We start from the raw sequence: 27937 nt of genomic DNA on the forward strand, positions 1-27937 counted from the left end.
GAGGGTTGTGTTAGAAGCATACTGAGTAGAGATGTGCAGACATGCCTCTGTCCTGTGACACTTTCCAAATCCTAAGTGCTCACATGCCAGCTGAGAGATGTAGTCCCTCCTCTGTTTCCCTGTCTGTCTGCCTCTGGGGCTTTGCCTAGTGAGACAAGTGCCCGAACCACCTCACCTGGCTCCTCTTAATAAGTATTAAAGAAGGATAATATGCAACTATTATGTAGGGCATCTAGAGTAATGTTGTAACCAATTTGAAAGCAGTTGCAGGGTTATATATTTATTTCAGGTCTTTTGAGGGAGCAACTAACATTGATTGACATTCTGCAGTTCTCGCCTCGCTCTGTCCAGTATGAATAAGGTTGGAATCAAATTGAGAAAAAAAACATCACTTACATTTCAGTGGAATCACCATGTGTATAGCATGGCAGCTTTTCTGTAGTTTAGTTAAATAGATCCTTTGTTTTTCTTTAACCTGGAATTTAGGAGATAATGTAAGCATAAGTGTATTAACTGTAAAAACTGCAGTTATTTTGTTTTGGCACCCATGCAAGTTCATAAGCAAGACAAATTGCACAATATGCACATTTTATAGACAATGAATGGAGGCAAATAAGTTAGTATTAGTAATATCTAAAACATCCTTTAAAATATTTTGGAAAAATTGGATCCAAGATATTTCCTTCACTGATTGCCTTCAGAAAAAACTTTCAGGACATCCCAATATTGTGCAGTTCTGCTCCGCGGCTTCCATTGGAAAAGAGGAGTCGGACACTGGCCAGGCAGAGTTCCTCATCCTCACTGAACTCTGCAGAGGTATGATCAAGCTTATGTAGTCTACAGGTACACCACCAGCCTGGTGACTTACAGGGCCACCAAGCTGTCAATTCCTAAACTAAATCACTGCAGGAAATACTAACAAGCTGTGTTTGACATCGGTTTCTTTTCAGTGTTACATTGTGTTGACAATTGTTTCTCAACACAATGTAACATTTGTACATTGTTTTTATTATTTCTCTTATTATTCCCCATTTACATACTGAACCTTTTTTTAATTTTATGTTCATAATAGTTTAACTCTTAAGCAGTTCAAGAAGTATTAATGTTATATATTACAAACTGTAATATCTGCCCCTACATTGATTTTTTTTGTCACTCTTCATGCTGAGTCATAGCATACAACACATTGCAATGTGTGTCACACTACCATTGTGTACTTTAAGACTAAAAAAATATTGATTAAGGATTGTTTAACAACATGTGTATTGTATTTCATTATGGCACGACAAAAGAGCTACAACCTGTAATGCAATACCCCAATTTTTTGTTTATTTCAACATATGTATTGGTTTGAATTTTGGCACTATGGATAGTGCATAAACCAAATTCATGTTTTAATCAATCTAGCATTGATAAATAGTTGTTTTGTACTGTATGCAGCATGTTAACCACTAGATAGTTTGAACGTGTGACATTACTTCTCTATATGATAAAACGTACACATACAGTTGATTTTATAAGTTAATGTTACATAATATAAGGTGATCAGGTGAAAGATCCTGGGATTTAAATTCATTGTAATTAGTAGTTGGGGAAAAAAAAATGCATCACTTTTTGTTTTTATTGCATTTTGTATGTTAATAAATATTTTGTATTAATTTGTTGTTTGGGCCTACCTGTAAATAAACTGGCCTTTTATAATAAATGTTCTTTCCTACAGAGTTTGGGTGGTTTTGTGCAGTAATTGATAAATAAAACCCCCTCGATGTGAGGCTATGAGAAACTGAAGTATGTAGTCTGCAGAAACTTTCCTTCATGGTTATCTTTCAAGTTAGAAGCACTGCCCAAGGGGGAGGGATTTTCAGTGCGCATCGCTGGAACATATTGAAGACATTTGTCTATCAAAGCTGCCATTGGCCCTTATGCCCGTCACTCAAACAGGACCCTTCGACTTCATGTTTGTATAAAATGTGACGTCTGCACAAAGACTTCCTCTTTTTGCCCTTCGCCTTGGTTCGTCAAGACACGTAAGAGAGCCTTCTATGTTTGTCCCAACCAGAAATCTGTGTTTTTCGGTTGGCTGGCATTACATTCTGTGATTTACTTCCGCTGATTTGCTACAGTTGTGTGTTGTGCTATTTTAATTTTATTTAAATTAGCCACGCTGTTTTGTTCTGTCCGAGCCTCGGCTCAGCTCGGCTTTCACACGACTACTAGTAATTTAATTTCATTATTATTATTCAGGTTTGTTCACTGTGTTGGTTTTTGTCCACAGGACTTTTTCCTCCACAGTGAGAATGCACGCAGCAGCAGTAATAGCCGAGGCCGGCCGCCTAGCCTAAGCCTCGGTCTGTCTTATGAGACCTCGCCCACGAGAGGGGCTCCTCGACTAGCTTGCGCCCGCACTACGGCCCACGTCTGCGGCTCTAGGAGGTCTTACTGTTCAAGTTAACTGGATTGAGCTCTTCAGCTGGTGGTTTTTCTACCGTTAGCCCATCTGTCAGGCCAGTGACTGCTGGGGCTTCTGTCCCACCGCTGGCCGTGACAATTAGGGGGCAGAGAGAGAAGCCCGCGTAGAGGTGTCCCCGGGCCCCCTCCCCTTCCTCATAATCGGTCTCATCACCACCGAGACGCTGGTGCAGGGGCCCGAACTCTGCGGACAGGGGGCAAGATGCTGCCATCCTGGCTCACAACAACAGGATGGACCAGATCTGCGCCCTACTTACTGTGCAGGTGGCCCGAGCTGGTGGAGGCCCTGGATTGAAGGCCCTCGGGGGCCCCAAAGCCTACTGGGGAGTTGGTAGAACCAGGCCAAATGCCAGGAACCGCTGCAAGAGGATGGGCAGCTTTGGGACTCCTGGATGCTCCAAATTATAACAGTTGGCTACTCCCTACAGTTCCAGACCTTTCCCCCCACTTTAGAGGCATGGTGTGGATGCAAGTGAGGGACCCGTTGCAGTGTGCATTGCTTCACATCGAAATCGCCACTCTCTTAGAGAAACATGATCTGCAAAGTGCCCTCTCCGGGGCAGCACGAGGAATTCTATCCTTGTGCCCAATAAAGATGGTGGTTTCCGCCCCATATTGGGTCTGAGGTACCTGAATCGCCGCCTCAAGATGTTGTGTTTCAAGATGCTCATGCTGCACACCATGTCTCAGGCTATTAAGCCTGGAGACTGGTTCACCTTGGTGGATTTGAAAGATGCCTACTTTTACATCCCCATTGCACAGGCACACAGGAAATGTCTCCGCTTCGCCTTCGAAGGCCAAGTGTTCAAGTTCGCTGATCTCCCATTGGGCCTGTCTCAAGCTCTAGCTAGCAATTTCTCCAAGTGCATGGACGAAGTGTTGGGCCCCTTGCATTGCCAGGGGGTCCGCGTCCTCAATTATCTAGATGACTGGCTGTTCTGTTTTGAACTCCAAGGAGCACTCCAGGTTCAGAGCCACACGAGGCTGATCCTCGACCGCCTCTCTGAGTTGGGCCTTCGGGTCAACAGAGAGGAGAGCTGTCTTGTGCCAATTCAGCAGGCGCAGTCCCCTATGGTTCTCTGTTCGGGATCAGTCGGGGACCCTGGGGATCGATGCACTAGCCCACATGTGGCCGCGCTGTCACTTCTACGCATTCCCACCGTTCCCTCTTCTCCCAGTGGTTCTGGAGAAGATCAGGCAGGAACGAGTGACAGTTCTGCTGTTAGCACCTCGCTGGCCTGTGGTTTGCGGACCTGGTTTCCCTCTTGGTCGGAGAGCCTTGGCAGCTTCCCCTGTGGGCGGACTTGTTGTCTCGGGTGCAGGGCACACTGTGACAACCCTAACCCAGCGTGACTGTGGTCTTCGGGTCTGGGGAGCCCGGATGTGGCCCTAAGGTGCCCCTCTGGCTTCCTTCATAGAGTTGATACGACTCCTAGTAGGTACGCCTCGGGGCAATCTCTATTACCAGCTTGCTGCCTCCTCCCTTGCGACAGTTTGGTTATACTGTAACCCCTCCCCCTTGAGCAGTGTTTCTAACTCGAAAGATAACAATAGGTTACGTATGCATTTGTGGTTATCTGAGAATTGAAGCACTGCCCAAGGGTTGCAAGGTCACGCGAGAGTTCTAGGCCCCGGCAAAAAGAGGAATTCTTTGTTCAGACATCACCTTTTATAAAAACAGGAAGTGGAAGGGTCCTATTTGAGTGACGGCCACAATGGACAATGGCAGCTTTGATAGACAAATGTCTTCGATACATTCCAGGGATGTGCGCAGAACACCCCTCCCCCTTGGGCAACAACTAGTGTTCTTGTGGGCTAAGTCTGCTTTTCAACAACTTGTCTTCTGCTAATTACTGACTGTTTGCTGTTGCTGAAATAGCTTATTTAGCTAATGAAGTCTACAGTTTGACTTAACTGGCCACTTGCTGCATGACTGCCTAGACACTTTCACAGTAGTCTCTTGATAACCTCTCTAATTTGTTTGAATACAAGAAAGAAAAAGTCGCATGGAAACTGATTTAATTATTTACACTTTACACTTCATCCTCTGATTTAAAACTTACTGAGACTGTTGCAACCTGTGGCATGTTATAAATGTATTCTTTTGTGAACACTTCTGTAAAAGTGTTTCCTTCAACTGGTGTCATCACAAGTATAATGCCAGTAGTACCAAACCAGTCAAGACTAGGGCATACAGTGTCATGTTACAAACTCTGGCATATACTTGTTCAGCCTATACTCTTGGTTTAAATCATGAAAACAAATCAACTTCTGAAAATGACTCATTCAACCTGTTTTCTCTGTAACAGGCCAGTTAGTGGACTTCATCAAGAAGGTGGAGATGAAAGGCCCAATGTCATGTGACACAGTGTTAAAAGTTTTTTACCAGACATGTAGAGCTGTACAACACATGCACAAGCAGAAACCACCTATAATTCACAGAGACCTCAAGGTAAGTGAACCTCTTGCAGTTGTGTCTTGTTGTATGCAGAGCCATCACAACAGTTTCTTAAGTACTTTGTTTGCTGTAACAGATTCTCTTACTTTAATAAGGTGACAGTAGAGATTTGATTACTGGTATAGAGTTTAATCTCTGAGATAAATACAAAAATAAGCTCTTTTTCTAAGAAGTCCTCTTGCCGTGTATGTTTTTAAAAAAAATACTCACACACAGCAATCTAAGATACGGAACTGGAAATGGGGCTGGGAGCTATTGTATGGCCGGGAACTTAAGTATCCTACCTGATTCTCCCGAGTTTTGGGCCAAATGTGAACACACATCATTATTTCATGAGTTAAAAACACTGCATGTAAAACCCCCAATGTCATATCTAAGAAAAATGGGCATATCTCTACCTCTGAGAGACATCCATTTTATTTTATTTTATTTTATTTTATTTTGTTTAGGTTTCAGGGCATTATCTGTGTTAATGTAGTCAATTCTAATTTACTAGAAGGTTTGTAATTTTTATTTATGTTTAATGCTGCTTTTGAACCTGATTTAAATTAGTTGATTTCCTTCCTGCATTCCAGATTGAGAATTTGCTCATCAGTCACCAGGGAACCGTTAAACTCTGTGATTTTGGCAGTTCCACCACTATTGCACACTATCCAGACTACAGCTGGTCTGCCCAGAAGAGGTCCATGGTAGAGGACGAGGTATGTTTGTTTTCCTCCCAATTATTATTATATTTTTTATTTAAGTATGTAGGCATAACCATTTGACGATTTTGGCCATTTTAAATCAATAGTCTAATAGTGTAAATTGTTGCCAATATTGGTCGATACCAATAGCTGGCTGATCTATAGGTACATCCCTACTGTAAATATAAACAAATGCACAATACACCATTTCAGTTCTATTTCACTTAAAACAACGTTTATGCTCCCATCGTTTCACCTTTCATGGTTTAACATAATTGTTGTATGTATCAAAACAGTGCAGCTTTTAATTAATTTTGAGGACTTATTTTAACAGGTGTATGTAAATTACCTCTGGAGGTAAAGTAACAATTTATAGGAAAATCTGATGAGCAATATTACATTAATGTTTATGTAGATGTTGGTAAATAGCCCATATGTAATAGTATTTTAATGTTAAAATATTTGTGTCAAAGAAGACTAGTACAGTAGTAAAAATATTTCTTGTCAGAACAATTTTCAGTATTTGAAGGTAGTAGTGTAAATATTAAACTTTACCTTGCTTTTGTTTTATTATAGATAACCAGAAACACTACCCCAGCATATAGGACTCCTGAAATGATAGACCTTTATTCAAACTACCCTATCAATGAAAAGCAAGATATCTGGGTAAGTAAGGAACACTGGCGGACAATTTGGACAGTTTGATCTGTTTGAATACATTCCAAATATTTCTTAATCAACATTTTGAAATTGATCTTGCGATTCTGTTTTTGAGCATTGTAATGAAGACTTACTGCAATTACTAAAATAATGCATTTCATTCATAACAATGTAGATTAAGAGTACATTGGTAGGAAAGGGAAAAGGTTTCATTTAAAATTATTTTACATGTGTCGTCCCTCTAATTTATGCTTTGTATTTAGGACAATGAAAGGATTTGACATGTTCAATGTTGAATTGATAAAATTGGGTGTAGTTACTGTAACAAGATGTGACACTGACACACAAGGGTTCAGGGATAGCCATCAAGTGTTTTATTTAGAACGAGAATGACACACTGCTGTCGGAATTGATGGGTAGGCATTTCCGCCGGCTGTGCTTTGACAATGCTGACCTGTCACAGTTACATTACCAGAGAAAGGATTATGGAAAATTAATGTTGTGAAGATAGGATTATTCAATGCCTAATATACAGTATATTTGAGTAATAATACTAAAATGTAATGAATTAGAATGATAGTCAACAAGATAAGATTGTGTACCTTAAAAGACTGATCATTTGGATGGCGAAAACATACTTTTCATTTGACAAAATAAGAGGTCAGAGCTTCTATACAAAGCCATTGCATGATTTGGTATATATAACAGATTTTTGTAATTTGTAGAACAACAGACACAAACATGCCATGATAGAGCACTAGGATTGCATCAGTGTTCTGCCTGATAGCATGTATCAGAAATACAAAATGAGCAACACTCTCTGCAGTGTGTCCTCACATACCTGTCATCCATTTGAATTGACCTTTTTCTTTATTTAATCAGTTGGTAACTAACAAATGTAATGTAATTAATTTTGTTTGACAGGCACTGGGTTGTATTCTGTTCCTTCTATGCTTCAAGCAACACCCATTTGAAGAAGGAGCAAAACTTCAAATAGTCAACGGAAAATATTCCATCCCCCAGAGTGACACCAAATACTTAGTCTTTCATAACCTAATTCGTGAGTATCATCCTCCGTTTGCTTTTATTAACTTATTAATTTATTAACTTTATTACATTTATTATGCTATTATTTGCCTGTCAGTCAAAACATCCAATTTACCATACCATAACATATACCGTTTCCTGTGGTATACTTGAGTGTGGTTTTATTCTAAAAACAAAACCGTAAATGCCTAGCTAGACATTGAAAAGTGACTAAACTTTTATAACAGTGAAACAAAACGCCACTGCACTACAACTAAGCTGCATTAAAAACAATTCAAATTAAAACCAGCAACTGTGAAGCTATACAAGAAGTGGGTGTGCACACAATTATAATCTTTGGATAAAAATGTACTTCCAAATTATAATAATACAGACTTGTATACCACAAATGCAGTCAATAAATAAATGCCTGATTTACAATGCTGCTTTGTAAAGCAGAGAAAAACCCAGGAGGCAAAATACATTAGAAACAACGTTGTTTCAATGTCATGTTTCAATGTTGAATATACATTGAAAATATATTGGATTTGCAAATGGAATTGACGTTGAATTTTCAACAGTGAATCAACGTTGATGATTCAATGTTGGATCAACTTGGAATAATCTACGTTGATTCAATGTTAGATAGGCAACGTTGAAATTTCATTGAAAATTTGTTGTATTTGCAAATGGAATCGACGTAGAATCATCAACAATCACAGAAAGAGAGAGAGAGTGATTATAGAGTTAATCTGGGGGGAGCAGAAATGAAAACAACTAAAATACACTTTCTTGGTGTTAACTATACAAAAACAGTAGAGGAAAAAACACTGTACAGCTTCAGGATGAACCTAGAATGAAAACTCCAAACATAATTTCTTTGGCTGAAATTACTTTGTTTTCATGTGTTAGAAGAAAGACAGTACCCTGCACATATTTTATAGAAAATAACACAAAACGTGTCATAGTACTATTAACACATTATTTGTGTAGAATTTCTACACATTACTTCTAAGAGTGTATATTAAACCACCTGAAAAACAGATTTTAAAAATGCTACCAATCTTTTTAAAACTAGTTCCATACAAGTAATGGTTAGAGAGCACTTTTATACACACCCACAGTTTTTCCAATATGTTTTATACAGGTCTCCAGTTGAATTAAAGTTGAACTAAAAAAAAACAAAAACAAATTTTTCAAACGGTCACTGATAAAATATTTTAATTGTAGTTACTATTTTGATAATACATTTGATTAATGCACACATAATACAATTTTGTTATCCTGCACTGAAATATTTTGCTGATAAATTATTTGAGTTAAAGTAGCCGTTAATTACTTATTTTAATTAACGAACACTCAGAAATATTTTTCCTTTAGAGGAATGTGCTTAAATTCTAATTATATACCTTCATAAATTTCTACAGTATATAGCAGTTAAACATTCAAGCACCAAAGACCCTTTCAGTAGCCTACACAATATATATACACTCACCTAAAGGATTATTAGGAACACCTGTTCAATTTCTCATTAATGCAATTATCTAACCAACCAATCACATGGCAGTTGCTTCAATGCATTTAGGGGTGTGGTCCTGGTCAAGACAATCTCCTGAACTCCAAACTGAATGTCTGAATGGGAAAGAAAGGTGATTTAAGCAATTTTGAGCGTGGCATGGTTGTTGGTGCCAGACGGGCCGGTCTGAGTATTTCACAATCTACTCAGTTACTGGGATTTTCACGCACAACCATTTCTAGGGTTTACAAAGAATGGTGTGAAAAGGGAAAAACATCCAGTATGCGGCAGTCCTGTGGGCGAAAATGCCTTGTTGATGCTAGAGGTCAGAGGAGAATGGGCCGACTGATTCAAGCTGATAGAAGAGCAACTTTGACTGAAATAACCACTCGTTACAACCGAGGTATGCAGCAAAGCATTTGTGAAGCCACAACACGTACAACCTTGAGGCGGATGGGCTACAACAGCAGAAGACCCCACCGGGTACCACTCATCTCCACTACAAATAGGAAAAAGAGGCTACAATTTGCACAAGCTCACCAAAATTGGACAGTTGAAGACTGGAAAAATGTTGCCTGGTCTGATGAGTCTCGATTTCTGTTGAGACATTCAGATGGTAGCATCAGAATTTGGCGTAAACAGAATGAGAACATGGATCCATCATACCTTGTTACCACTGTGCAGGCTGGTGGTGGTGGTGTAATGGTGTGGGGGATGTTTTCTTGGCACACTTTAGGCCCCTTAGTGCCAATTGGGCATTGTTTAAATGCCACGGCCTACCTGAGCATTGTTTCTGACCATGTCCATCCCTTTATGACCACCATGTACCCATCCTCTGATGGCTACTTCCAGCAGGATAATGCACCATGTCACAAAGGTCGAATCATTTCAAATTGGTTTCTTGAACATGACAATGAGTTCACTGTACTAAACTGGCCCCCACAGTCACCAGATCTCAACCCAATAGAGCATCTTTGGGATGTGGTGGAACGGGAGCTTCGTGCCCTGGATGTGCATCCCACAAATCTCCATCAACTGCAAGATGCTATCCTATCAATATGGGCCAACATTTCTAAAGAATGCTTTCAGCACCTTGTTGAATCAATGCCACGTAGAATTAAGGCAGTTCTGAAGGCGAAAGGGGGTCAAACACAGTATTAGTATGGTGTTCCTAATAATCCTTTAGGTGAGTGTATATATATATATATATATATATATATATATATATATATATATATATATATATATATATAATCTTACTTGAGAAACCCTTCCTCCACACAGCCAGCTTCAGTTAAAATGGAGGTTCTCCCCAGGCTGTGTTCAAGTTTAGAGGCTTTCCCGCTTTCATCCAATTGGCTGATTACTTTCCGACTGTATCTGATTTGTCAGCTAAGCGGTTTGTCATAGAATAGCATTATATATATATATATATATATATATATATATATATGTGTACATATACATATACACATACACATACATATATGTTTTATTTATTAAGGTGAATTTTGCTTATTTTTTACCATGTGACTCAAAATACACCCATGAAAAAAGTACGGACTGGGGAAATACATTTGTTTGAGAGGATATTGTGTTTGTTATCTGGGGGTCTGTTTGATTGTTTTGACTGTCACGACGTCTATTCAACCTGAAAGCATCGTATATTTCGACGTTGATGAATCGTTGCCAAAACCACGTTGAATAGTAGTTGAATAACGTTGAAATGACGTCGAGTGCCTGCTGGGAAAGCAATCATTCTGACAGGTCATTACTACCTATTTAAACCATTTAACAAGCAAACCAGCATACATTTATTACGAATTGACTATGAAAAGGTAGACAAAAATATTATTTCATAAATAGTCTAACCTTACCTTACCTTAGTGTTACCATAGTTTTCTTCTATATCCTCAGTGATACAGTGTGCACACAAACCAGTATAGTGAGCATGCAAATAGAATGTAAGACAAAATAGTGAACCAATATGGTACTTGTGCAAAACAAGCTTACCGGTATAGTATGAACAAAATCTGATGTTATGCATGGTGGAAAGTGGAAACTGCTGAGGCATGCCATACGGTTCATATTGACAGTGCCACAAGCACATGCTTTTTTCATCCAGTGAGTCAAACAGGGCAGGGGAAGTGTAAAAGTACACTAATTTTTCCAGCAGTTTTGAGGTGTTGAGCAACTGCATCACAACACTGTGCCCAATTCTGACATCTGCGTCATACAAATATGCTTCCCCAGTGTACACATCCTTGGCCTACTTGTAGTTTGTGAGAGCATCGGTCAGGACAAAATTTGTATTTGAATAAAGGGCTGGGACCTGGCTGGGACCTCTCAATTCACAGGCTGTTGTTAGCAAAACATTTTCAGGGCATGACTTTAGAAAAAATTAGGGGTCATTAATTGTGCATTACTTTTCCAGTAATCGGTTAACAGTGGTTTTGCAACCAGACCCATTGAAATTTGAATTGCAAGGACTTATTCCATTCCCTTGCGATTCATAGGTTTCCACTCATGCAAGTGTGATTGGGGGGCTAAATTACCATGAGCATGAACTTGCTTGGTGTGCCTTTTGCTTTCTGCAACAATTAATTAAATTACATCTTGGGAAAACATACACATAATCATATGGACCAGCAATACTCTTTTTGGCCCGGATCATGACAAATTGAAATCAGAGGGTCTTCCATTGCTACACCCTGATTTGCATCGCCAAGCCTCAAAAGATCTTAATCTGCAAAACCCTCAAACTCATCTTTTAACTTGTAAAATCATGATATATCCCCTCAAACTATAATACAACCGAGATGTCAGTGCTTTAACTCATATTTTATGCAGGATTTTTTTCATGCATAGGAACATATGTTTGATTGGATAGAAAAAGGTAATCATCATCTGAACATAAAGCATGTCCTCCACATGTTCAAAAGTCTGCTGGGGCTGCTGCTGCATAATTTGCCTTTGATGCACATGTTGTTTTACATACATGTTTAAGGCAGGCATCGGTGTACCCCAAGTAGATGACAAATAATGGTTTTGTTTCTTCTGATTCAGGGTCAATGTTAAAGATTAACCCTGACGAGAGGTTGTCCATCACTGAACTCGTCAATCAGCTGCAGGAGATTTCTGCTGCCAGGAATGTCAATCCCAAGTCTCCCGTTACAGAGGTACAAGTCAGCCTGTTTTCTCTTCTTTATCTTCTCTTCTGTTGCTAGCTAGTTAGCAGATTCCCTTACCCAGGGTGACTTACAGTTGACATAAACTACACTTCAAAAGATCTACATCATACTGTGATTGTATTTTACATGTATTGCCATTTACAGACGTAATCTCCTTTGGATTATTTACAGTGGCCATGATTGTGATGAAAGTAATTATTTTTACATTTTAAAAGTTACTAAAATGATGGAATAGAACATAAAAATCTGATACTTTACATACAGTATACACTCATTAACACATGAGTACATATACACCAAACATTTTGGTGAGTGTGCTAGTTCCTCTTTAAGGAACCACAGTTGTAAATTTTACCCATTTATGTTTGTTCATTAATTCTCAGATACAATATTATGCAAATATACTATTTCTTAAATACATTTTATTATTATTATTATTAAAATAAGGAAAAATCCATTATTCTTACCTAGTTCTGCTTGTTAATTCTATCAGGTTTCCAGGAAATTGTAACAAGCATTATTACTTTTTCCACTATCATTGTGAAGAACATCAACCTGCTTGAGAGGCTTAGGCCCTATATAAAATCTATAGTTCATGTCACAGAAATATCTCTGTATTTTTCTCATTTAGATGTGAAAGTTTTCTTGTAAAGCTCTCATTATTGAAAGGTTAGATTTTTCCTGTAATAAACACAGCCTTGTTTTGTGGTGTAGTGCTCTTCATCTACATTTCCAAAAAAACAACTATGTACACCCCCAAATGCAAATTCAACATTCCCACATTTCTGGGATATTTGAAACCTTGTTCATAGCTATTTTTTTTCTCTCCCACACAGCAGAATAATTCTCATTTCTTCTAGGATACTCTGAAATCTGTGACTTAGTGCCTTGTTATCAATGTAATTGTGACTGAAGGCTTTACTGAAAGACATTGAGCTGGCTTTTTGTATTTTATTCACTACAGCAGGCCATTTTACTGTGCAGGGCAGTACTGTTTTTGCTATGTGTATCACCAGAATTAGGGGTATGATCCAGGTCAATCTGGTCTTCAAGAGTAGACTAATGAGCTTACCTGGAGAGAAAGAAGGCATGTTTTAGTAAGGAAGACAGCTGGGCCTAAAGCCAGATTAAAGAGGGCTTGTTGTCAGTGCTATAGTGTATAGTGCTACACTGAAGCAGCACTGCAAATGAAGAGAGTGTAGTGATGTAAAAAAAGAAAGACGTTTTTTGTTTTTCTCTTCTGCTCATTTGGAATTTTTCATCCATGAGTCTCCTAAGCACCTGCTTTTGGAAGCCTGTTTATGATGGCTATGAATCGTTGCAGCTCCTGGAGCAGAACGGAGGCTACGGGAATAATGCCATTGCCCGGACTTTAGCTGCAGCCCCACCCCAGGGATCACGGCCTCCTGCACAGATCAACAACATTCATAATGCAGGTACGAGGTGACAGTTTTTTTTTTATTTTATTTTTTTATATGCTTTCAGTAGTTTATGCAGCTTATCTAGTCTTATATACCTAAATGATTTCTGTGATTGTTTCCTATGCTTTATATATAATCTTTTACTTTCTAAATTGGATATTGTATTTGTCTGCTTATATTTATTACTATGATACTTTGATCCAAGGCAGGTCCTATTCAATAAGCAAATGTATAACTTACATTGTACAAAACTTACAGTGCTATAACCAAGAATTTAGACTATACTATATTATTCAGATTATTAGGTGCAGTTCAAAATACAGTACAAGTTGCAGCTAATAGAAGAGTACAGCAAAAGCATAATCCATTAAAAGGGAACACGCACAACTCCTACAATTATGGTTTTGTGTCTTTATATGTTGCTAAAGTGTATAACTAAAATGTATAGCACTTTTCCGCTACATATAAGCAAGTTTTAAAACGTATAAAATTAATTAATGAATTCAATAAAATAAAAGGTTGTTCACAAGGAACATTGGTGTGTGATTTAGTGTCATGAATGTGAAATGCATTCAATTTTACAATTTGATTTTAAGCATTGTTAGTTAACCCTTCTTTCATGGATAGAAAAAACCTGGCTATATGAAGAGCCATCTTTCATCTACAAATGTAAAAAAAAAAAAAAAAGTTTACTTGCATGTTAAATTGGAAAATAACTTTTCAGTTTTAATCCAAAATGAATTCAAAGACATTCCACTTCTTTTGCATATGGTATGCATCTGTCAATTTTTTTTATTTAAAGTGTAAAGCAAACCCTGGAATGCTAGTTGGGTGCTAGCTGAATAAAACATGGTTACTTTATTCATTAATTCTGGTTAAGAAATCGTGTTTTATAATGAATAAATACTGTCCATGCAGATTTCTCTACATTTATATTTTTAGGTGGCCTTGCACCCATGATGCTGGACAAAATCTTGTTTTTGTTATGATTATTAGGTGGCCTAATACTGAAGGTACTAGACATCTATTGTTTTCATACTGATTATTATTATTATTATTATTGATTTTATTTTATTAGGCTTCCAAGCAGGAAGTGCTGTTAGGATTATTATTATTATTATTTTTTTCTTCCACCAAGCCTGTTAGTGTCCCTAGAACACTGAACCAGACATGGCTTGTCACATGTTATGTCTGCCATATTGCATTTTTCAGCAAAGCTTTGACATTCTATAATCATCTTCTCCGAACCGGTACATATGAACAGAGTATATTATTGCCTTATGTTGTAGTTTTATGGTTGTTTAACATAAGTCAGTTGGTTGTAAGATTTGGTGGTCATGATGAGTCATTCGATAAAAAAAGGCAAGTTGCTCTACTTAAAATCATGGCGAATCTACAACTGGAACCTGCAATGAGCAAGTGAAGCAGATAGTGTATGTGGCCTAGTGGCCATATTGCATTATAAGCTTCTACAAGCCAGTATAATCAAACAGAGTAGAGATTGATTAAGTTGTATCTGCTTTAGGAGCTGTAAAACTGTCAAAATATTCTTCATCAGACTTGCTTAAAAACACACTCTGAATCTTTGTTTTTACAAATACAAAAACATCTGTTACTTTTAAAATCAATTTTATTAGTTAATATTAACACCAATACTCTCTGATATTGTTCAGGATTTTATGGTAAACTAATCCAATATAAACTAATGTAGAGCAAATGTAAGGGTGGAATCTTCAGCCAGTCATCAGCTGTTTGGTTCTCACATAGCCCAACTCTGTGTGCCAATTATCAGCCTAGTAGTACTCTAAGGGTTAAATAACACAAGAAAATATTAACACTGTGTGCTGTTCGATAAGTGTCTCAAAGCCAAGGGCAACAGTTGGAGGTCTCCAAGAGAGTCTAACATCTAAAAAGAACCATTCAAGGTTGGATGCATGAATGTGGTGTTGCAAGGAAGAAGCCCCATTTTACAACACAAAAACAAGTGGTACAAATTTACTGAATTGCATCTTAAACAGTTATTGTGCTTTACAATGTTATGTTTTGTGCTAATGTTGTAAAACTATAATCCCCTCTGAATCCTGCTGGTTCTCTTGGTTGGGCAAAGTCCAGGCTGTGTTGAATGTGGTGTGTTCATATCTTTGAAAAATATGTGTACCTATTAGTTTCTATAAGCATTAAGCCAAATCTGTGGTAAATTTAAAACATAATCTCATGGATGAGCACAACTCCCTACTCTTGCTGGCCCGATGGTTGTCTCCTCCTTCTCTGTCACCCCCTCCTCAGACTCTGATTAATCCAATTCTATATCCTAATTTGCATCTTTTCCCTACAAGATCTGCATCGGCAAATATCTCAAACTCATCACTGTTGCTCTATGTTGGCTCTACTTCACTTCTGCCATTTCTCATTTGACTACTACAACTCTCATGTTTTAACTTTTAAGAGTATATCTCATATTTAACTTGTATTTATGTGAACCACATTTTTGTATGTATAGCAACGTGTGTTTGATTGTATATAAAAGGTGGTAACCATTATGCGTTTCTGTTGAGGTCACCCAAGGCAGTGTAGGACACTCGGAGTTGGGGCGACTATAGTCACACAGGACAGGGAATGAGTTAACAGGTTTCAGTTCTAACCATTAACACTTTTCTTTAGTTGCACATTTTAATATCTAATGTATGCCCTCCTCAAACAAATAATATGTGAAATAGAGCAAGCCTAAATATATCTGATTGTTTTTCGGGAAATTTTAAACCATATCTCAAAACTACACAAGAAATCTATTTTCTGATCCATTTCTGCTGACTGTTAGCTTTCTGCTACTCAGCAGTGAAGAATTAGTGGAACCCTCTTCTAAGTCAAGGGCAGTGATGGCACCATAACAGGCTCATAACAATGAGTCTTGTTAAATATACTCAGCATTGAAAGTGATGCATCAGATTACACTGAAAACAAACAAAATATTAGTTTCTATGTAAAATAGGAGGCTGTCCTCAGCCTCGAAGCATAGTATTTATAAATGTGATATCAGGACTGATTTCTCATAACTTATATCCTATGAGGCCAAATGATTCAAGCACTGGATCTGATTTGAATAAAACCATTTTATTTAAAAATCTAAAAAGATGTTGCTAATATATGTACGTGTTACTTTTAAGTGAATAACTTTTCTGTAGGATCTTCAGTCTACACTGAATATTTTATTTTTTAGTAGTGATAGATGCATATGGACATAAAATAAATGTAAAAAGCCCTAATGTTAAAAGTATTTGTTTCTCATAGGTATTTATGCTTCCGAGTCTGACCAGTCCATGAGTGGGGGGTTCTTTGATATCCTTAAAGGAGGAACAGAAAGATTTTTGACAAACATCAAAGACACCTCATCTAAAGTGATTCAGTCTGTGGCCAGGTAAGTTAACTTGGGAGATTTGTTCATTGGAGAATGAGTGAAATACAGGGAAACTGTACTTTAATAAACAAAATACACGCATTGTTAATTAAACAGACCCAGATATTGTGAACTTCCTGAGAGTTTTGTGTGTCCTTAACCAAACGATACAGATGTATTTGTTTAGCACAACGTGCTAATGTACTGGTCTAAGTGTACATGATTTAATTTACTACACCTAATATGCATGTCTGCATATTAGCTTCTTAACAGGCTTTTTTAAAAATGCATGTGACTATACTGAAAATAGAAACTAATGGAAAATGGAGACCTATCTCTTAAAACATGGGAAATAATGAATTACTCCTTGTCTACATTTATCTCTTATGGGAAATTGCTAAAGGGAGATTCAAGTGCCTGTAAAATCAGTTGGGTACTTGCAGATCAACACTAACACTGTTTCCTGCACAGACAATTTCCTGACGAGCCAGGTTTGACTAGTATTCCATTTTCTTTTTTATCCAAATCCAAACAGCCCAACACTAAAATTTCATAATACCCTCCCATTGGAAAAGTATTTCCGTTCTACTGTGAATTATTTATTTTTCAAAGAAGAGTGCAATAGCCATTCCGAGTACTACGTCTTTGAATAGTTTATCTACCAGAATATTAAGCGTTGCGGAAACAGGCAGTTAAACTAGTTGCATTAACTGTTGACACAATCCCATTTTATGGTTAATGTTTTAGTAGCACCTGTATAATTAAATGAAGAGAAGGTGAAAGTCTCTTTGGCTAGCACAAAGCTTAATTAATCATTCTACCATAGTCTTTTCCATCTGATGATTGACCTCACAACTCTTAGTTTTGAATAAAAGTTATAAGAAAATCTGTATTTTTACAAAATGTTTTAGTTTTTTTTATTCTGCTTTGTTTAGTCACTGTGATACAGTTTGAAAATAGCCTTATTAAAAAAATAATAATTTACCCTTTAAAAGCTATTGCAGAATTCATGATTTTCTGTTTGCAGAAATAGGAACATTTTTCCACTGAATTTGGAAATATTGGCCTCATTTGTCATAGGTGACTAATTGCACTGCCTTTATAAGCTAATCAAATAATGGCAATGTTTAGCAACGAGTAAAACTTAAAGATCCTTGCTTTTTTTACATACATTTGGAATTCACGGAAATTAAATTCCAGTCATACTTCTGAATTTCCTTTATTTTCCTTGTGGAGAACACATGCCTTTTTTAAAGTTTTGCTGTTCTTGTGAACGTTTTATTAGCCTTCATTGTATCATGTGTAGGACCCTGCGTTTTACATGACCAACTTTCTTAGGCTGCACTTCATTCCTCCCTGCTCATGGCGGTTATGTAGTCTTCTTAATTAATTAATCTCCAGATTCCTTTAATCATCTCAATTAGTCAATCTGTCAATGCACAATGGCATGTTGATTAAGCGGCAGCAGCTATCGTCATTTATTTAGTCATTCATCCCTTTGTTACTAATACGTCTTATTCAATACTATTTCTAAGAAATGTGTAAATAATTGAAATGTTTGTTTACTAGTAGAAACATAATATGTCAACAAAAGAGTAAAACAAATAAATAGCAATGATTCCTTGAAGAATGTATATAAATTACTGAAATCATAATCACGCTGGTTACATGATCAAGTAATATACCATAAAACTTCCAATACTCGCCAGGTCTGAAATAGCAGAAGGTCTCCGATAGTCGCCGTGTTGATCTGCATAATCATGTAAACAAAAGCCGGACTCTAATAAATGCCGGGTTACTTGACAGTGTTTTATAAATAAAGAAAAAGGAAATCGATAGTTTCTAAACATGCATTAACGCAAAAAAAAAAAAACTTCCACAACATATTAAAGTAAACTTATTTTTAGTTTTTGCATCTTTCTTGTTTTCAGTAAATATACCGTATATTAAAAAAAAAAAAAGGCCATCACGTAATTTGATTTGTAATCCCCATAACAGCCCTTGACAATAATATGTGGGCAAATAATTTACCTAAAGCAGATAGTTTAAACATTGCCCAAGAAGAAAACTAGCAATCCAACAAGAAGACTGTACTTTACCCATGAAGTTGTCACCAAGATGGTGGGGCACTTGGTATTCTGCTGCTGAATATCATTCCCAATGTATCCCATTTTATGCATACTTCTTGGAAAAGGAAATGGACATGCACAAATCACCAAACACTAGTGTTAAAGGACCTTACAAGACTTACATTTTAAATGTCAACTCCCTGATGGCAAGCGATTGTTGGATTTGATTTAGTGGTTTGAAAGTGAGAGTTCATCAAACCTACAAAAAAAGTTGCAGAATGAATCAATACATTAAGCACTAGCACAAGAGGTACACAGCACAGATTCCTGCAATAAACAAAATGTAAAAACCTTCCGTGATGTTTCTAAAGTTTGTATTCTGGATCTGGAAGCCCTCCAATTATGTTATATTACAGGATTTGATGCTGACTGTAAATACCTTCCATATGCAAAAGAAAACGGCAGTTGAAATACTAATTTTTTATTAAAGTAGAGGAATTGTTTTCAAATGTAACATGAAAAGCTAAAATATATGTCAGTTGGTACTAATTCTTTTGATGCTGAAATACGTGTTTATAAGTACGACCAAGGTTTTACAGAACAGCATGTCTATGAAAGAAGACCGGGTTAACAACTAACAATCCTTAAATGTATTAGCATAAATTAATGCATGGGACACTTTCTTTCATTAAACTGTAAGTTTCACTAGCGAACAACCTTGCCTTTTTATGTTATCTTTGTAATATATGCATACAGCATTGATGTTATATTTCTATATTTTATATACATTATTTTATTATCATTTTATAAATCGTTCTGGGAATCAGTGCATTTTCTTTTCCAACAGTTATTTTGTTTTTACTCGGTAATTAGATGTTAATGTTAATAGATTGACTAATTGAGATGAATAAAGGAATCAGAAGATTATTAATCAATTAGTGGTTTAATTAACCAGACTAATGACATCCTTTTGCTGGGAGGAATGAAGTGCATCCAAAGTAAGTTGGCCGCTTAAGACACAGGGCCCTAAATGTATAATAATTTATTTTATTTTTTACCTGTTTTGCCTGTTTTTCCACACCATTCTCTCCTGCACCACTGCTAATGGTGTATAACTACATCTGATAGCAACCCCAGGTAAATATTTAAAGGCCCTATGTGCGTGTGTCAGTGTGCCTACTGTCAGATTAACAAGCTTGGTCTGTCTATAATCATACCTTGTTAGTCTCTGTTTTTCTTTTATGATCTAACATTGTAGATGGATATTTAGACTAATCCATGTGTAAAAAGTTTCTCTGTGTTGATGCAGTAGAAATTAGTAATGTTAGAAAACCAGGATCCATAGAGACATTTCTCTGGGGATATGTATTTCTCTTAATGTACAGGGAAATATTGTTTCTCCTAACTACTAACTATACCCATTTTTGTCGATTTTCTGCTATTCAAATATTTGATCTGTGACATCAGTGTGAGTTATATACCATGTTCATTGATGAACAAGCCCCATATCTATAGGTTTCTATGCCTCTAGACTACTATTGTCACCACAAGTTGTGTTACTGGGTCAGTTACATTGATCCAGATTCTTGGAAACCCAGTTAAAGCAAACATTTTAAAATCAAATGATTAAATGGATGTTAAATATTAAAAAAGCCAAATAAGTTAATATATTTCTGAAATACAGTATGTTTTTAATATCTTTATAAAACATTATTGTAAAGAAATTTAAACCAGATTTTTATCCTGTTAGTTGTATCACTTTGAATTAACACCGCACCTGAAATCAACTGTTCTTCCACTGAGTTTGAAGTGTGTTCCAGTGTTTCTCAGCCTGTGGAGGAAACAGAAATCAAGATTAACTAACTGTTTTAAAATTGAAAGAACTCAAATTCACAGATTACGTGCAATGCACTCTGGGAATGTATATTACTACAGTCTGTTGGGCTTGTTTGAAAGATACAATGTTGACATTGCATGAAGCAACACAATCAGTTCCAGGAACTGATATCAGTTCCACCCTACAATGGTTGAAAACTTTGCTGACATTAACATGACTTGATCAGGCAAATTGTACTAGAAGTGAACCTCATTTATGGGAACACAGACATTTCCAAAAAGGAGTGTGAACTGAAATAGTTTGTGCAACTATTTCATTGAGCAATGCCTCCCCATCAAATTAATTATTTGAATGTATTTGTGAGTGTAGTTTTTTAGTACAGTATTTTAGTTTTCCTGAATTTAAAGTGCTTTGTAATTGCAGCAGTTTTGTAAAATGTTCGTTGGTTTCTTTAGTATAAAGCAACTATAGTTTAATCTGTTTGTAAATAAATAAAACAATTTAAAATACAAATGTACATACATTGTACATGTTCTTCTTATCTGTAAATACATAGTTAACAATAGCATTACACTTAGGAGTACACTTTTAAGCTATATTTTCATACAAATATTTATATAAAGTTATATAAAGTTATATAAATAATACCACTAATAAAACCAATAACAATGAATCTCCAGACAAGCAGACACCACACCTCAAAGGAATTAATAGGGTTATCTACTACAATATGCTCAAATCAGGTCAGAAACTGACACCTCCAAGGGCCTCTTGCAATTCATTAAATAGAAATGTATATACTATCAGAGATAAAAGCATTTATTGTAAATAGTAGTCAAATTTTGATGGTCCTTAGCAGTTCCTAACTTTTCCTTCTCAATACTGCATTTGAAATGCCATCAGAGTATACAGTGGGGGAAAAAAGTATTTGATCCCCGGCTGATTTTGTACGTTTGCCCACTGACAAAGAAATGATCAGTCTATAATTTTAATGGTAGGTGTATTTTAACAGTGAGAGACAGAATAACAACAAATGTTGCATGTTAATGAGGGAAATAAGTATTTGATCCCCTATCAATCAGCAAGATTTCTGGCTCCCAGGTGTCTTTTATACAGGTAACGAGCTGAGATTAGGATTACTCTCTTAAAGGGAGTGCTCCTAATCTCAGCTCGTTACCTGTATAAAAGACACCTGTCCAGAGAAGCAATCAATCAATCAGATTCCAAACTCTCCAACACGGCCAAGACCAAAGAGCTGTCCAAGGATGTCAGGGACAAGATTGTAGACCTACACAAGGCTGGAATGGGCTACAAGACCATCGCCAAGCAGCTTGGTGAGAAGGTGACAACAGTTGGTGCGATAATTCGCAAATGGAAGAAATACAAAATAACTGTCAGTCTCCCTCGGTCTGGGGCTCCATGCAAGATCTCACCTCGTGGAGTTTCAATGATCATGAGAATGGTGAGGAATCAGCCCAGAACTACACGGGAGGATCTTGTTAATGATCTCAAGGCAGCTGGGACCATAGTCACCAAGAAAACAATTGGTAACACACTACGCCGTGAAGGACTGAAATCCTGCAGCGCCCGCAAGGTCCCCCTGCTCAAGAAAGCACATGTACAGGCCCGTCTGAAGTTTGCCAATGAACATCTGAATGATTCAGAGGGGAACTGGGTGAAAGTGTTGTGGTCAGATGAGACCAAAATCGAGCTCTTTGGCATCAACTCAACTCGCTGTGTTTGGAGGAGGAGGAATGACCCCAAGAACACCATCCCCACCGTCAAACATGGAGGTGGAAACATGCTTTGGGCGTGTTTTTCTGCTAAGGGGACAGGACAACTGCACCGCATCAAAGGGACGATGGACGGGGCCATGTACCGTCAAATCTTGGGTGAGAACCTCCTTCCCTCAGCCAGGGCATTGAAAATGGGTCGTGGATGGGTATTCCAGCATGACAATGACCCAAAACACACAGCCAAGGCAACAAAGGAGTGGCTCAAGAAGAAGCACATTAAGGTCCTGGACTGGCCTAGCCAGTCTCCAGACCATAATCCCATAGAAAATCTGTGGAGGGAGCTGAAGGTTCGAGTTGCCAAACGTCAGCCTCGAAACCTTAATCACTCGGAGAGGATCTGCAAAGAGGAGTGGGACAAAATCCCTCCTGAGATGTGTGCAAACCTGGTGGACAACTACAAGAAACGTCTGACCTCTGTGATTGCCAACAAGGGTTTTGCCACCAAGTACTAAGTCGAAGGGGTCAAATACTTATTTCCCTCATTAACATGCACATCAATTTATAACTTTTTTGAAATGCGTTTTTTCTGGATTTTTTTGTTGTTATTCTGTCTCTCACTGTTAAAATACACCAACCATTAAAATGATAGACTGATCATTTCTTTGTCAGTGGGCAAACGTACAAAATCAGCAGGGGATCAAATACTTTTTTCCCTCACTGTACATGGCTATGCTTTGGTGGTGTCAGGACTGTACATACATACATTATGTGAGAGAGCTTTTACACAGCTTATTCAAACAGTTCTGCTTTATTTGGGATACTGTCATTGTGTAAATGGGAACATTCTCAGTCCCTACTTTTTTTTTTTTTTTTTTTTTTTTTAAATTTACTCGTGTAGGTAGGATTGTATTAACATCTGTGCTATTTGTGTTAAATACTATAACGCTCAATCACAATCATGACTGCTGTAAATAACCCAATGGAGAGCTCTTCAATCTCTGCCTATAGTTTACAAAAATAAGATGGTAGTCCATGTATGTACTTTGTTTAAAATCATGTTTTGCTATTGGGAGGACATACTATTTTAAACTTGTTTTATTTTGTAGGACAAAGATGTAAAGTTAAACTAAAAAATTACTCTGTTTTTCAGCTATGCAAAGGGAGATCTGGACATTTCCTATGTCACTTCAAGAATAGCAGGTGAAGTTTTCAAGATTAAGAAGTATATCCAGGCTTAAATGATGGGCTACCCATTTACATTTTGTCTCCAACCACAAAATGCTTTAGTATGTTTTTTTGTTGCATTACTGTGTATGTTAATGTGGTTTATACTTTCAATTTCAAGTGTTTAAAAACATGTTATCATATTTTTAATTTTATATTTATTAAAATAATGGGAAAAACATATTCAGCAAAAAGTACTTATAACTATGAATTGGGCTGTTATTTATGAAGGCTTTGCTCCTTTTAATGTGTGTTCATTGTTTTGATCCTGCTGCCTTGTTTTCTGCTGCAGTGATGTCCTTCCCTGCTGAAGGAGTGGAGTCTGCCATTAAAAACAACATTGAAGATGTGAGGCTCTTCCTGGACTCTCGACATGCAGGCCATTATGCTGTTTACAACCTGTCTAAGAGATCGTACAGGCCATCTAGGTTTCACAACAGGGTAAGCTGAGATAGACCAGTAAGGAAAGAAATAGTAAATGATTCCTTATATAATGTCAAATGACAGTGGTAACAGTTTTAAGTGTCACTTTATGCTCCTAAGCTGCCATTGTAAAATTTATTCATTACGTCTAAATGTCTGTCCATATCTTAAGTACTTATTTGGTCTCGTTGTTATTTTGTAATCATCCTGTTATTTTCCTTTAAGGTTTCTGAATGTGGTTGGCAAGCAAGACGGGCTCCCACCTTGAAAAACCTCTACAGCATCTGCAAGAACATGCACCTGTGGCTCAAACAAGACCAGAGGAACATTTGTATTGTCCACTGCCTTGTGAGTGTGTTTATATCAACAAAGACATTAAACAAGCAGTAGTTTGATATTTAACACCAGTCCTAATAGTTGTCTTTTTCAGCTTACACTTCTGTGATAGTGATTATTGTTGATGATTTTGTGTGGTATCTTTGTTTTTTGCAAGAGATCTAATGTGCAGATTTAACATATAAGTACTTTATGTTGGGTTAAGTACCGTTTTTCCTGAGTGCAATAAAAACTAGATAATGCCTAGATGCAGCGGATGAATAACCCTTATGGTTTTATTTCATTTTTTCAACACTTTTCTCTCACTCTTAATATTATTGTTATTGCATTGGCTTTGGGGCGCTTGGCATTCCCAGTTGTTCACCCATGATGCACTTGTGTTTTTCAGGATGGCAGGGCTGCCTCTGCGGTTGCTGTTTGCTCTTTCCTGTGTTTCTGTCGTCTGTTCACCACAGCAGAGGCCGCTGTCTACATGTTCAGCATGAAGCGCTGTCCCCCAGGCATCTGGCCCTCTCACAAAAGGTAAACCAACAGTCATCTTAGCTCTTCATTGAGATTTATTATCAGTCTAAATCAGGTTCCCAAACTTTTTGGGTCCCAGGTCGTGCCCCTATACAATTGGGTCAGAGGTCGTGCCCCCCGTTCTTACACGTTCATATTTATATTACCATTTATATTTTTTAAAACACTAATGCTTAACAAAGATGAATACCTTTTTATACATGCATGCATTTTACTTTTCACACTTTTATTTGGCCATTTACATTGAAATCTCTTTATGCATAAACCTATTAAATACTGCTCAATCAAATGAATGAGACGGTTGAGCCTGAATCAGCATAGTTACTGATGATACAGTAAAGCCCTATTTCCATTTTGTGTGCGTGATTTTTTTTTTTAATTATTATTATTCTATAGATACACCACTCTTCATTTTGTTTGTTATTCTAGTCACCCATACATTTCATAAATCCAAAGCTGATTTTAAATACATTATTATTGATGTTGAGCATGCAGAATAAAAAATAAATACACAAATATGTAGGCCTAATTTATGTGTTTTCCTAAAATTCTAGTCTCCAAAAGGTGGGGGCAATTTATACAAGGGTTGGACCTACAGTGAGAGAAAAAAGTATTTGATCCCCTGCTGATTTGGTACGTTTGCCCACTGACAAAGAAATGATCAGTCTATAATTTTAATGGTAGGTGTATTTTAACAGTGAGAGACAGAATAACAACAAAAAAATCCAGAAAAACGCATTTCAAAAAAGTTATAAATTGATTTGCATGTTAATGAGGGAAATAAGTATTTGATCCCTTCGACTTAGTACTTGGTGGCAAAACCCTTGTTGGCAATCACAGAGGTCAGACGTTTCTTGTAGTTGGCCACCAGGTTTGCACACATCTCAGGACGGATTTTGTCCCACTCCTCTTTGCAGATCCTCTCCGAGTGATTAAGGTTTCGAGGCTGACGTTTGGCAACTTGAACCTTCAGCTCCCTCCACAGATTGTCTATGGGATTAAGGTCTGGAGACTGGCTAGGCCACTCCAGGACCTTAATGTGCTTCTTCTTGAGCCACTCCTTTGTTGCCTTGGCTGTGTGTTTTGGGTCATTGTCATGCTGGAATACCCATCCACGACCCATTTTCAATGCCCTGGCTGAGGGAAGGAGGTTCTCACCCAAGATTTGACGGTACATGGCCCCGTCCATCGTCCCTTTGATGCGGTGCAGTTGTCCTGTCCCCTTAGCAGAAAAACACCCCCAAAGCATAATGTTTCCACCTCCATGTTTGACGGTGGGGATGGTGTTCTTGGGGTCATTCCTCCTCCTCCAAACACGGCGAGTTGAGTTGATGCCAAAGAGCTCGATTTTGGTCTCATCTGACCACAACACTTTCACCCAGTTCTCCTCTGAATCATTCAGATGTTCATTGGCAAACTTCAGGCAGGCCTGTACATGTGCTTTCTTGAGCAGGGGGACCTTGCGGGCGCTGCAGGATTTCAGTCCTTCACGGCGTAGTGTGTTACCAATTGTTTTCTTGCTGACTATGGTCCCAGCTGCCTTGAGTTCATTAACGAGATCCTCCCATGTAGTTCTGGGCTGATTCCTCACCGTTCTCATGATCATTGAAACTCCACGAGGTGAGATCTTGCATGGAGCCCCAGATCGAGGGAGACTGACAGTTATTTTGTGTTTCTTCCATTTGTGAATAATCGCACCAACTGTTGTCACCTTCTCACCAAGCTGCTTGGCAATGGTCTTGTAGCCCATTCCAGCCTTGTGTAGGTCTACAATCTTTTCCCTGACATCCTTGGACAGCTCTTTGGTCTTGGCCATGGTGGAGAGTTTGGAATCTGATTGATTGATTGTTTCTGTGGACAGGTGTCTTTTATACAGGAAACGAGCTGAGATTAGGAGCACTCCCTTTAAGAGAGTGCTCCTAATCTCAGCTCGTTACCTGTATAAATGACACCTGGGAGCCAGAAATCTTGCTGATTGATAGGGGATCAAATACTTATTTCCCTCATTAACATGCAAATCAATTTATAACTTTTTTGAAATGCGTTTTTCTGGATTTTTTTGTTGTTATTCTGTCTCTCACTATTAAAATACACCTACCATTAAAATTATAGACTGATCATTTCTTTGTCAGTTGGCAAATGTACAAAATCAGCAGGGCATCAAATACTTTTTTCCCTCACTGTATATGCAGATTGTTATGGTAAATGAGTCTTGAAGAATTGAGATGTGCCAACTTAAGTTCTGGTACTTTGTACCAGTGAGAACTGGCCCATCTCAAGCACTGCACACAATCTGCACAATACACGGCATGATCTTTAAAAGTAATATTACAAGGGTGCTTTTATTCAATCCACAAATACACTATTGTATTGTATTCACCCCCAGATGGTGAAGTTGAGTCTGAAAAACATAAAAATGTTTTGTATTTTTCCCACAAAATAAAATACAGATTTCTTGTCTGCTTTTGTAATCCTGTAGATATATAGAGTATATGTGTGATATGATGGCCGAGGAACCTATCATCCCTCACAGTAAGCCTATCCTGATCAAATCCATCAACATGACACCAGTGCCCCTGTTTAACAAGCAGCGCAATGGCTGCCGGCCCTTCTGTGAGGTGTACGTGGGTGATGACCGTGTGGCCAGCACCTCTCAGGAATATGACAGAATGAAGTAGGTGCTTCTCTTCATTTCAATGAATTTATATTACGGTGTTTCCTACATTTTTTTAACTGAATGTTTGAACCACTTTCTTTCTCACTTCTCACTTTCTCAAAATTTTGTCTTTTTGTGATTTTGTTAGTATTGGTTTTTGGAGATTGACTAACCAGTAATGCCCCAGCTGTTGTGTAGTAGTATAAATGTAATGCCTTCACTTAATTTTTGAAGGTAGTACACTGAATATATTTTTATTATTTTTTGTTTTATATAATTGCTTTTCCCAATTGGAGTCCACAGGCAGAAGAAT

At 37.6% G+C, this 27937-nt stretch overlaps 1 protein-coding gene across 2 annotated transcripts in view; it reads left to right on the forward strand.

Annotated features, from left to right (window-relative positions):
• Window positions 1–27937, forward strand: part of gak (cyclin G associated kinase) — a 66605-nt gene that overhangs the window by 19892 nt on the left and 18776 nt on the right. For both annotated transcript variants that reach the window (XM_066710740.1, XM_066710741.1), the window contains exons 4-16: window positions 702–816; window positions 4779–4921; window positions 5503–5628; window positions 6190–6279; window positions 7198–7333; window positions 11882–11994; window positions 13331–13442; window positions 16716–16842; window positions 23614–23663; window positions 23980–24128; window positions 24336–24458; window positions 24835–24968; window positions 27448–27642. In XM_066710740.1, coding sequence (XP_066566837.1) covers window positions 702–816; window positions 4779–4921; window positions 5503–5628; window positions 6190–6279; window positions 7198–7333; window positions 11882–11994; window positions 13331–13442; window positions 16716–16842; window positions 23614–23663; window positions 23980–24128; window positions 24336–24458; window positions 24835–24968; window positions 27448–27642 — 1613 coding nt within the window. The remainder of the gene's footprint in view (window positions 1–701; window positions 817–4778; window positions 4922–5502; window positions 5629–6189; window positions 6280–7197; window positions 7334–11881; window positions 11995–13330; window positions 13443–16715; window positions 16843–23613; window positions 23664–23979; window positions 24129–24335; window positions 24459–24834; window positions 24969–27447; window positions 27643–27937) is intronic.

The sequence above is a fragment of the Amia ocellicauda genome, chromosome 8 (assembly GCF_036373705.1).
Source record: "Amia ocellicauda isolate fAmiCal2 chromosome 8, fAmiCal2.hap1, whole genome shotgun sequence".
Taxonomy (NCBI): Eukaryota; Metazoa; Chordata; class Actinopteri; order Amiiformes; family Amiidae; genus Amia; species Amia ocellicauda.